General features: G+C 60.0%; 1 protein-coding gene across 1 annotated transcript in view; it reads left to right on the top strand.

The window, feature by feature from the left end:
• The window catches only part of LOC119100560 (negative elongation factor B-like), a 17,122-nt gene extending 9,244 nt beyond the window's left edge, over positions 1-7,878 (top strand). The window contains 8 exon segments of the mRNA XM_037223642.1: positions 1,652-1,837; positions 2,351-2,501; positions 2,920-3,101; positions 3,539-3,742; positions 4,422-4,542; positions 6,500-7,065; positions 7,398-7,525; positions 7,842-7,878. Coding sequence (XP_037079537.1) covers positions 1,652-1,837; positions 2,351-2,501; positions 2,920-3,101; positions 3,539-3,742; positions 4,422-4,542; positions 6,500-7,065; positions 7,398-7,525; positions 7,842-7,878 — 1,575 coding nt within the window.
• The last annotated feature ends 3,642 nt before the right edge of the window (positions 7,879-11,520 follow it).

Below are 11,520 nucleotides of genomic sequence, written 5' to 3'. Positions count from 1 at the left end.
GCCGCCGGGCTGTGGGAGGGTCTGGTCCTCCACGCTCCACCCTGTGTCGCGTCCCGCACCGCTCGGTCCAGCCGCTGCCGCGGTCGGTGCCGCCGCCGGGCTGTGGGAGGGTCTGGCCCCCCACGCTCCACCCTGTGTCGCGTCCCGCACCGCTCGGTCCAGCCGCTGCCGCGGTCAATGCCGCCGCCGGGCTGTGGGAGGGTCTGGCCCTCCACGCTCCACCCTGTGCCGCGTCGCGTCCCGTTCGGTCCAGCCGCAGCCGCGGTCGATGCCGCTGCCGGGCTGTGGGAGGGTCTGGCCCTCCACGCTCCTCCCTGTGCCGCGTCGCGTCCCGCTCGGCCCAGCCGCTGCCGCGGTCGATGCCGCCGCCGGGCTGTGGGAGGGTCTGGCCCCCCGCTCCACCCTGTGCCGCGTCCGTCGCGTCCGCTCGGTCCAGCCGCTGCCGGGCTGTGGAGGGTCTGGCCCTCCACGCTCCACCCCGTGCCGCGTCGCGTCCCGCCCCGCTCGGGTCCAGCCGCTGTCGCGGTCGGTGCCGCCGCCGGGCTGTGGGAGCGCCTGGCCCTCCACGCTCCACCCTGGCCGCGTCGCGTCCGCTAGGCCCAGCCGCTGCCGTGTTAGATGCCTCCGCCGGGCTGTGGGAGCGCCTGGCCGCTGACGCTCCGCGCCGTCCGCCACCAGGAGATCGTCGACGTGGACCCGTGCCACAAGTTCACCTGGTGCCTGGACGCCTGTATCCGGGAGCGGACCGTGGACCACAAGCGCGGCCGCGAGCTGCAGGGCTTCCTCGACTCGATCAGGAAGGGCAACGAACAGGTGAGCCCGGCCGTCGCCAGACGCGTGTGACTTCGCCAGAGGCGCTGGGAGGGGATGCGCGGCGGCCGTCCGGACCTGCCTCGGTTGTAAAGGCATGAGCGCTGAACCGCGCATGAATTGCATTATCTTGGATCGAACTCTGTGTTGGGTGTTATCTTGGGTCGAACACATGTTGCATGCCTCTCATGTCTCCAGTCTTGGTAAGTGACAGCGGCTGATGTCGGCCCATGATTTTGTGGAACGGCTCTGTATTTTACTGAGAAACTCAGCTGTGTGGTGTTAATTCGACAATCTGTGTCCGTTGCGCGTAGTATCTGGGTGACTGCATGGTGTATTCGTGAGATGTAAGACGAGAACTGCAGGGGTTTCGGGCGTGCGGGACGTCTGAGGTGTTGCTCCCGTCGGGTCTCTACCAGAGGCATTATGTGTCGTCCATCATCCGGGCCTTTGGAGGTCCTGACCAGCGATGGCCTGGCGTGACCGCGCAATGACCTGGCGTAACCGGCCGATAACCTGGCGTGACCGGCTGATGACCTGGCGTGACCGGCCGATGACCTGGCGTGACCGGCCAGTGACCTGGCGTGACCGGCCAGTGACCTGGCGTGACCGGCTGATGACCTGGCGTGGCCGGCCGATGACCTGGCGTGGCCGGCCGATGACCTGGCGTGACCGGTCGATGACCTGGCGTGACCGGTCGATGGCCTGGCGTGACCGGTCGATGACCCGCGTGGCTGGCCGATGACCTGGCGTGGCTTGGCCGATGACCTGGCGTGGTCGGTCGATTACCTGGCGTGGCCGGCCGATGACCTGGCGTGGACCGACCACGCCCGCTCGGCAGATCCTCAGCGACCTGTCTATGATCCTGTGCGACCCGTTCGCCGTCAACTTCCTGGCGACGTCGGCGCTGAAGATCCTGGCGCAGCTCATCAACAACGAGAGCCTGCCGCGCGAGCACACTGTGCTGCTGCTGCTGCTGCGCATGCTGGAGCTGGGCCTACACGCCTGGGACATGATCGACCGGCAGGTCAGCTTCGTCTCAATGCGTCGGCTTTTCTACATTAGCTACATGAAATCTGCTTTTTATGCGCAAGGCTTGCATGATGCCAGCGTACAAGAGTGATCATAATGCTCGCGGCAGGATGTAATGCGCGGTTGTGCTTAGAGTTCACGGGCTCGTGCCCGATGGGTTCAGCGTGCTTTGGCCGTGAGCATGTGTTCTTCGGTGTCAAGGAGCTGGATGGGCCCAGGCTGGGCAGTTTGCGTCCGTGTTTTATTAGTTAAGTTATGCCGTCGTCAATGATGTCCATTCTCGAACATGTGTCAAGAGTGACGGGCTGACGGGCGTAAGAATCGTATTTGGTGACGCTCAGTTGTTTGTTGTTACCTGTTGGAGGTGGCGTTACCAGCCGTGACCATGTCGTGCGGTATGCCAGCGGCCGGTCTGTGGCGTACGGTGACTGTGCGCCTCGGCCGGCCTGCCCCGGCGGCGGCGGCGGCGGGTGTGGCGTCCCGCTGACCGGTCCGCCGCGCGTGACAGGAGTTCCGCGAGCCGCGGCTGGACCCGCAGGTGGTCACCAAGTTCGTGCCGTCGCTCGTCTCGCTCATCGTCGATGACCAGGTGCGCGCGCTCAACCAGAAGCTGCCGCCTGACGAGCGGGCCTCGGCCATCACCATCATCGAGCACTCGGGTGAGTCGCCCTGCGCCGGCAGCGGCCGACGCCGCCCGCTCCGACGGCCGCCGGCGCCTCCAGACACTGGGGCTCACCACAGGCCGGGAGCCGTCCAGTTCTGGCGTATTGCGCTCCGACGGCCGCCGGCCTGGCTCCAGACTCTGGGGCACACCAAAGGTTGCGGACGCCACCCGCTCCGACGGCTGCCGGCCTGGCTGCAGACACTGGGGCTCACCACAGGCCGGGAGCCGTCCAGTTCTGACGTATTGCGCTCCGTGTCTGAGGTATAGTGCTTACTGCGTGACTCAGCCGCGTTGTGTACGTTCCGTCCCAATGCTTGGTGTAAGTTGCGATGCTTGGTGGCGTGTCTAGCGTAGCCTGCCCGTTGATGTCGCGCTACACCAGGCGCACATAACCGAGCCGCTCTGTGCCGCAGGCCCACCGCCGGACGCCTACCAGGCGTACATAACCGAGTCGAGCGTGGCCTGCCTGCTGGCCGTCTACTACACGCTGCAGACGGCGCGCAGTCGCGACCGCGTGGGTCTGATGCGCGTGCTCGGCTGCCTGTCGGCCAGCGAGGGCGACCGCGCCTTCGACGACACCTTCCTGCACACACTGGTGGGTGGGCTGCCGTGCCGTCCCGGCCAGGCAGAGGCTGGCGCGCCTGTGGGCCAAGGGTGCGGGGGCCGGCTGTGCGAGGCCTGTCGTGTGCGAGAGTTAAGGTGGTAACAGTTGTACCAGATACCAGTTCAGTGGTGAGTGCCGTATGACAGATGGTGCCGCGTCAGTGGTGAGTGTCCTTGTCATGGGTCTTATGTACTTTCCAAGGCGATACGTGATGCCAAGCAAGGTTCTTCTGTAAACCGCAATGCATTTTAATCGCATGAGGCACCCTGCTTTTACTGGTTAGTGACAGATACCTGGGTTCAGTTTTTGTATGGTGGCGTGTCTGTGCAGGATCCCGATAGTCGTGTTGCCGTTGACCCCTGTCATTGGCGGCGCGGTGTCCGCCGCCTCGGTCTGTGACTTCCTGACCCTCACTCTGGCGGCCGCAGGTGACGCTGCTGATCGGGATGTCGGACGAGCTCGCCACCGAGGACTTCTGCACCGTTATCTTCGACGAGTTCTTCTTCACGGCGCTGGCCCGCGAGAACGTAGTGCAGCAGCTGGGCAAGCTTCTGTGGCACACGCATGCCAAGTTGCCGCACGCGCGCCGCGAGACCCTCATGCAGGCGCTTCACCATCAGCCCAACCTGCGGGTGAGTGTGGGTGTCACACGGTGGCACTGGCAGGTGGTGCTGACCGATGGGGCTAAGCAGGTGGCACTGACCGGTGGCGTGACTGGTGGCACTGACCGGGGGCGTGACTGGTGGGGCTGGCAGGTGGTGCTGACCAGTGGCGCTGACCAATGGTGCTGACTAGTGGGGTTGACAGGTGGTGCTAACCAATGGCGCTGACCAGCGGTGCTGGCAGTTGACCGGTCATCGTCAGGCGCCGCTTTGTTTTAGCGGCGAGCAGTGAGGGTCCCGCCTGCCTACATTCTTCAAAGTCGAGCAGGACTAGGAGATGCCAATGAATGTTGCAGTATGGCACACGAATTACACGAGCATCATTTTAAGTGCTTTTCGCGTAAGAAATGTCAGTGCATGGCTTAACCTAGCCCAAAACGGGTCGCGGCATTCAGGTGTTTTTACCGAGAGTTGTCCCTCCAGGACTGAATGCTGATCAGAAGGTCTCATTGTCTCCAATCATGAATGGAGTCAAGTAACGTGACAGATATGACTCCTTTGATTGTGATACCTGGGGAGGGCTTGACGCGGGAGACGGGTTCTCGGTTCCAACGCCCCACACTCCACGTTCACGTTCTGAGGGCTGTAGGACCAAGTTCGCTTGAGCTCTTCCAGTGCCTCCGTGACCTCCGTCCTGTCTCCCCGGTAGCCGCTGCTGGAACAGCTGCGGGAGAAGATGGAAAAGGATGAGTGCGACGTCGAGATGGCGCCACCGCCGCCGCCCGCCGACTCCCCGCTGATATCGGTACCGACGCCAGCGCCGCACCGCGGTGACTATCCATAACTTCTGTCGGGCCGGCGACCAGCTGAAACTTCGGTCGAACCGACACCAGCGCCGCGCCGCGGCGACCATCCGTAACTTCCGTTGAGCCGACGCCAGCGCCGCGCCGCGGCGACCATCCGTAACTTCCGTTGAGCCGACGTCAGCGCCGCGCCGCGGCGACCATCCGTAACTTCCGCCGTGCCGACGCCAGACTCATGTCCGTTGATATCGTAGTGCTGTCTTACGCCGCCGGTCCTCAGCCCTCCCGACATTCCCAGCTGTACTTGACTGCACTGTATCGGCTGGCGCTGCCGTCCGTGGCGGATGACCAGTTGGTGTTCGTTGGGAACCATGTGCCTGTTGGGCTACTTCGATCTGCCAGTCGCTGTGAGAGTCAGGTGAAGGTCTATGGCGCGGTGCAATGCATTGGACATGCGCCCGCGTTTGTACGATGAAGGAGTTGGTCATTTGCTGGCGGATTGTTTTCATTGTGCCCTTGGCTTTTGGTGAGTGTAGGGCATTTGAGTGTATATTTCAGTGACATTGTATGTTGCGTCGCGAGGTGTGAGGTATGTTATGGTCCTCTCGTGTATTGTATGCGCAATTGTGACATACATGACATCACTTATGGCATGTTTCATTCGGTTTTGGAGTTCGGTGTGACTTCTGATGGCTCCGTTGCCTGGCCGTTGTAGGGTTGAATGTTGCATTTGAATAATTTGCTCTTATAGCGGAATCATACAGCAGACTGTGGGCATTTGTAATGATAATCGCGTTGAGCCGACTTCGTCGAGATGTTTCTAACCAGCGCACTCACGAAACGCAAAAAGTCTTGTCAAGAATCTGGCGGAAGAATTACGTGATGACGCATAAGTTCACGTGCATAAGTTTAAGCTTACGGCGATGTGATAATCCTCCCGTTCAGCTTGTTAACAGTCGCTTTTCAACCCATCCGAATGCAGCGCGTTTGGTACAGCAAATGCAAAACAACGGTCCGGGCCACAGCTAGGCTGACCCCTTTGAGGAGTGCGATTTCGGGGCGGGGTTGCGGTGCGTGACGTACCGTTGGTCGATATATCGGGCTGGCAGAGGTATGAGATTACGCTCAGCACACAGATAGCCTTATCTCGGCGTCCGTCACTCCTCACTCTTTGTGCTGTAAGGCGTGCACTCTCCACATAGAATGATGATGTCAAGCCTGGAACCACAGCTGGGAGCAGCAGGAACACGCTGCCGCTGTCGAGAGAGGTTTGCGGCCGCCCCCGTCACTGTCCAAGACTGCTGTTCCCGGGGCAGGTGGAACCGCAGCAGCGCTTGTTGACACAGCGATAGCCGGCTGGGGGCGGAGGGACGCCGGCCTTCATTATCGTTGCGCCCCGTAGTGCGGCGGTCCGGCCCGGTGCCACAGGGAGCAACGCGAGCTGGCCGCGGCTGTGACCTGCTGTAGCTGGTGTCGCGGTGAGCTGCAGCTGAGGGGACGGCTGTGGTGTGAAGCGTCGAGCTTGACCGCCGTTCCGGAGGCAGTGTGGCTGTGAGCGAGCAGCTGCTGTCGGACCAGTGCTGAGTGCTGGACGAGTGCGAGAGACGCTCGGGACGCTCGGTTCGTGGCCAGAACCGCTGAGGTTCGGATGGTCCGCCAGCTGGACAAAGACCAGCCCGACAACGCGTGATATGTGATGTGGATGGTGTCTGCGAGGCGGCCGAGGTCCACCCGCGAACCAGGGAGACGCAGCGGCTGGGGACAGCGCGTGATACGGGTAGACTTGTGATTCAAGGAGAGGCAGCGGCCGAGGAGGGCGTGTGACGCCGGCGGACTTGGTGCGCGGCCTATGACGCCTGCGATCCAACCAGGCTTCCAACGCTGTGTTTGATCACAACAAACGACCTGTAACCCGAGCCTCGGTCTTTAGCGCGGACGGGAGGACTCGCACTCGCGCGCTGACGCGAGAGACGCGCTTTTACAGCCATGCAGTACCCATCCGAAGAGAAGGCGGAGGAGGAGTCCGGCTGCGGCCGCTCGGAGCCGTTCAGGCCCACCTGCTGGGACTTCAGCACGCCGTTCCTGTACGTGCTCTCTCTGGCCGCCAGCCTGATGAGCATCGTGCCGATGGGCCGCGTCACCTTCATCTGGCAGAACCGCGCCGGCCGGAGCAACTTCGCCATCTGCCCTCTGTACGCGGCGGCGCGGGACCGCGACAGCTGGGGCCAGCACGACAGCAGCGCCTGCTACGTGGCCACGTTCGTGCCGGTGGCGCCGCTGGCCGTGGCGCTCTGCCTGTGCGTGTACACGCTGGCGGCGGTGGTGTACGCGGAGCGCAGCCGCCAGCGCCGCTCGGTCGCCGGCGACGTCACCACCTGCGTCACCACGCTGGTCACGTGCGCCCTGTGCCTGGCGCAGGTTGGCATCCTCACGGACGGCGTGCGCAACACCTGCTTCGGCTTCCAGGTGGAGGACTTCGAGTACGAGGGCAAGGTGCGCATGAGCAGCTTCAACGAGGTACTCACCTGCCGCCAGGGGTTCGACACCAAGGTCAGTGCAGGTCACGGGGGCAGGCGGAGGGACGGACCCAAGCCTTCCCGGGGTGTTACCTGGTTGCGTTGGCGATGCAGTGGATGACCTTATGCGGCTCCGTCCCTTATATGGTGTTTGACCCCATGGTGTCAGTCCGAGCGAGAAGGCTTACAAAGCATACTGATATCTTCTCACTTAAGCCTCAGGTAGGATCACAGCAAGCGGCTGTTGCAAACATTAAAAGCCGTCACCAGACCCCTGCCGCCCAGCCACGCTGTCGACGGACGTGACAGCTGCCCAGCATCGGGTCCAGCCACCCCTGATGGCGCCACCTGTGCCGACCTTTGCAGGACCGCGACCACATGATCACGGCGATGGACACATACGGCCAGCTGATAACGGCGATGGTCGGCTCCTGGATCAACGCCAGCGTCTGGCTGCTGCTGCTGTTCGTGGCGTGCTCGCGAGCCTGCCACTGGTGCCGCTCCGGCGGCGGCGGTGGCGGCCGGGCGCCCATCACGGTGGTCCGGCGGCGGCGCGGCTCCCGGTTCGCCGACGAGTTCCCCGAGATGGCGGAGCGCCGCCGCGAGTCGTGGGTCTGAGGCGGAGGAGCGCCGCCGCGAGTCGCGGGTCTGAGGCGGAGGAGCGCCGCCGCGAGTCGTGGGTCTTACTCGGGGAAGCGTCGCCACGAGGCTTGGGTCTGACTCGGAAGAGCGCCGCCGCGGGTCGTGGGTCTGACGCGGAGAAACGTCGCCGCGAGTCGCGGGTCTGACGCGGAGGAGCCCCGTTGCGAGTCGTGGGTCCGACTCGGAGGATCGCCGTCTGGACTAGGGCCGAGCCGAGCGGCCGGTGGAGCGGCGGGCGTGTGGCGCAGCTGGGTTGAGAGCCTACGGCGGAGGGGTACAGGTCGGGTGTGATTGATCACCGAGAGGAGCACTCACACTGGGCTGGTGAATCTTACCACGTAGGAGTCCACACTGCACTCAGCTGGGGTTGTGTGCCGGACGTGTGCCAGCTCCATTGGCCCTGGATCGTGGACAGACATCAACCAGCGCTTTGGAAGTCTGCTCACCGGCACCTGTGTCGGGAGGTCTTCGCGTGAACTCAGTGTACATTGTGTGTTCGAAGCTAAGCTCGTCTGCCGTTTCGAGGAGATCAAAGCATAGCCGTGGATGACAGGACATCACTCACTGGCTGCGTCCCGCCGCCGCGGCTGCTCGGGGGTTTGCTGGACTATTGCCAGACAGCGCGATCACTGAACCTAGTCGGAATGGTATCGGGTGCTTAACACCGGATGTGGCCGAGTCTTCGGTCCCAAGTGCGGCGAGAGTGCTTGGACTTCCGAGGTCCCTGAGAGAGTCACGTGATGTGTGCGTCAGATGGACTCAAGCGCACGTGGTCTGTCTTTGGGCTGTTCAGTTTGGGAGAGGCACGGCTCCCAGTGATTTGGCCCGGCGTGTGTGGCCAGCTTACCGTTTAGTTCATCGTGCTGTTGATGTGCTTTGAAACGTAGCTAAGGCAGTCAAAGGCACAAAGTAGGTAGTTCGCACTGTACATGCCGGTGGACGTGTCATGTCATCTGCTAATTAGTTCCAAATTGAGAACATCTTCAATAAGCAGCATTTCACGAAAGTGTGAGTTATCGCGCTACGTTTTCCTGATCCTTTCGTAGCCTGGCTACAGCTCCGACCCCGCGGAAACCGGGCACGAGCAGCTCATGGTATCTTCACCACACTGATGCTACGTGATGGCGTCTTGATACGCTCGCCATTGCTGTGTGTATGTTGAACGCGCTGATAGCGCTGGAAGGCATTGAATGATCGACCCCTTTAGCCATTCACATTTACCAGTTCAAAGCACTGCTCTGCCGTGAAACTTATTTCCCCGACGCAAGCCAAAAGTATTGGAACGTTCTTCCTCATCTCTCTCCCGCGACCCCATGTAGGACCACAGAGTTTTTCTCCAGTTTTTTTCCGCTTTTGAGGGGATGCAGGCCCCGTGCACGATATTGAGAAAAATAGAGTGAATGGGAATGCTGCAGTCCGTCCGCTTCAACGCGATTTGAGTCTGACTCCACAGTGTTAATCGCCATACTGTGCCCACAGTGTCCAGCGGGCGCCCAGGCCCTACGGGCACGGACACTGCTCGGTGTTCCGGAATTCTGGCATTAAAGGCTAAAAAATGAGCATCATAATACAGATAACTTGTTCCGCCCACTATCGTCGGCACATGATCATTGAATTAAGATCAAGGCGTGGAATCATTTGTCGTCGAACGTAGACACGACCTGAATGTCATTGGGAAGAACTAATAGGGCTTAATCTAACTTCGCAGCTTTTCTGGTTGTACGGCCATTAGTGCCTGTGATGTGGACCTATATGCATGGAAGTGGTCAGGTCGTCACTCAGTCCTGCATTTCCCATAATACGTGGGAAATACAGCACCGAGTGAATAACAAATACAACGTCGCCACACGTCTTTCCACGACAGAAGGCATAATGAGCTTTCACTTTCTTTACAGTTGCCTCAAATGTCCCCCAGATACAGCTATATTGACCCTTGCACTCGCTAGCCTATACGTTGAACGGTGTCACCTCCAGAGATCACAGCACCCGACATCGATAGTCGACATTGATCGTCAAGATCATTGATACCAGCCAATTTCGACCTTCTGGCGCCGTTGCAGCCTATGGTAGCATGTGGAGTAAATATAAAGAAAATCAAAGTGGTTGGTATTGGCACGCAGTATCTGGTACACATGTTAATCACTACGGGATTATATGAAACACTGGCCATTTTCAAACATGTTAATCGATACCACAGAAACCAATAGTCAGACCACCAACCATGGTGCACAGCTACATTCGGACCGACAAGGAGCTTCCATTGGCATACAGGCCTTGTCTTCTGCCCAACAAAATATACCTGACTTGTCATGACCCTGCCCCAGAGTCGTTTACTCCTTTGGCGGCGTAGATATGCATCAGTTATAAGGCGGAGCGGATTCTCTATGTTCTGATGTGGTCAAATGAGGTCCGACCCTCAAATGCGTGGTCAATCCGTTTAGCTAGCTGGTTGAGGAGTCATCGCCTTGCTGCGTGGCAGATTTGAGCGCAGGGGAATGGGTCGGTGGTTTCTGCTGAATGTGAATATCAAACTCATGAAAAACTCGTGGATGTTTCTCAAAGCGCATTTGCCATATCCATTGTTGCGAGGATTTTAAAAGGAGCCGATGCGATGTACCACGAAAATAACAGCATGGGCCTGTGGGCTGTCGGGAATATCGGGTCGATTTCTTGGCCGGCGAAGAGATGCAGAAGCTGGGTCCTGGGGGCCGGTCTTACATGGTGACAGGGGAGCTGCGACTAAGGCGCACCGAGCACGGCCACGTCCTGCTCGTCCTGCTGCCACCGAGTCTCCCTAGCGTGGGGATGAGCCCGGCACGTCCTGCTCGTCCTGCTGCTACCGAGTCTCCCCAGCGTGGGGACGAGCCCGGCACGAGTGTTTCTGTTCCCCGACATACTTCTCTTTACGGTCTTCGTTCATTTTTATCTTAGAAATGGCTCATCGCACATCACCGAACCCGTAATGTTTGCCCCACTTAGTTACCACTTAAGCTTACCAGCACTGACTGCATAAGGACGAGGCACGATTCGAAAATTCATCCGCAATCACCGGTGTTGAACGTGCAAGAATTGCATTGTGCGGTCAAATGAAATGCGGTAACAAACACCCCGTCGCCATCAAAAGGCTGCACATGTTTCGCGACAATGCACCGCAACAGCATGCAGTCAGCGCTAACTGGGCGGTAACCCGAACCAGGCAGCCCGGCAGCCCCGGATGCAGCCTGTGCGGCCAGATCGGACGTCCTCGTTCCCGTGGCGGCCGGGCGAGGGCGAGGCCCGCGGCTCTCCCAGCGATCTGTCACTGGGGCCGGCAGGGGCGGACGGTGGCCGTCACAGTCCGGCGCCAGGTTCGACTTCGGCGAGTCCGACCGAGCCATCCGACGAGATATTCGAGGCGTTACGCAGCCAACGGCGCCCTGAACTTCTGTTTGGGGCCCGCCTCTTTCAAAACAGATGTGCTATGGAACATATTTAAAACAATATCGTTAAGCGGCAAGTAGCACCTTTGTAGCGCGTTTCTAAACACGTTCTGGTGAAAACGCAGTACTGTAATGATATTTATCTCAATTAGTTTCGAGCTCAACTCACGCAGTCAATGCGTTATCAAAGCAGTACATTTCTTTCTTTTCGGGTAGCCCCAGAGTGTAACACTCGTCCACGTCGCGACTGCCGTCATCATGACGCCGCGGTCTCGCCGATCTAGCGTCTAACGCCTTCATATAGAGCAGCCATGGCCATAACGGAGGGAGAATCTGCTAATGGCTGTCGTCAGCTGTTACGGACTAGAGGTGCCTCTTTTGAGCAGTTTTAACCCGCACATTGAGGGCCCGCGAACTTTAAGAGCGTT

Source organism: Pollicipes pollicipes, unplaced genomic scaffold (genome assembly GCF_011947565.3).
Source record: "Pollicipes pollicipes isolate AB1234 unplaced genomic scaffold, Ppol_2.1 Scaffold_4881;HRSCAF=5763_pilon_pilon_pilon, whole genome shotgun sequence".
In the NCBI taxonomy this organism is placed as follows: Eukaryota; Metazoa; Arthropoda; class Thecostraca; order Pollicipedomorpha; family Pollicipedidae; genus Pollicipes; species Pollicipes pollicipes.
Note: the sequence above shows the minus strand (reverse complement) of the source record. Positions and strands in the feature narration are given on the sequence as shown.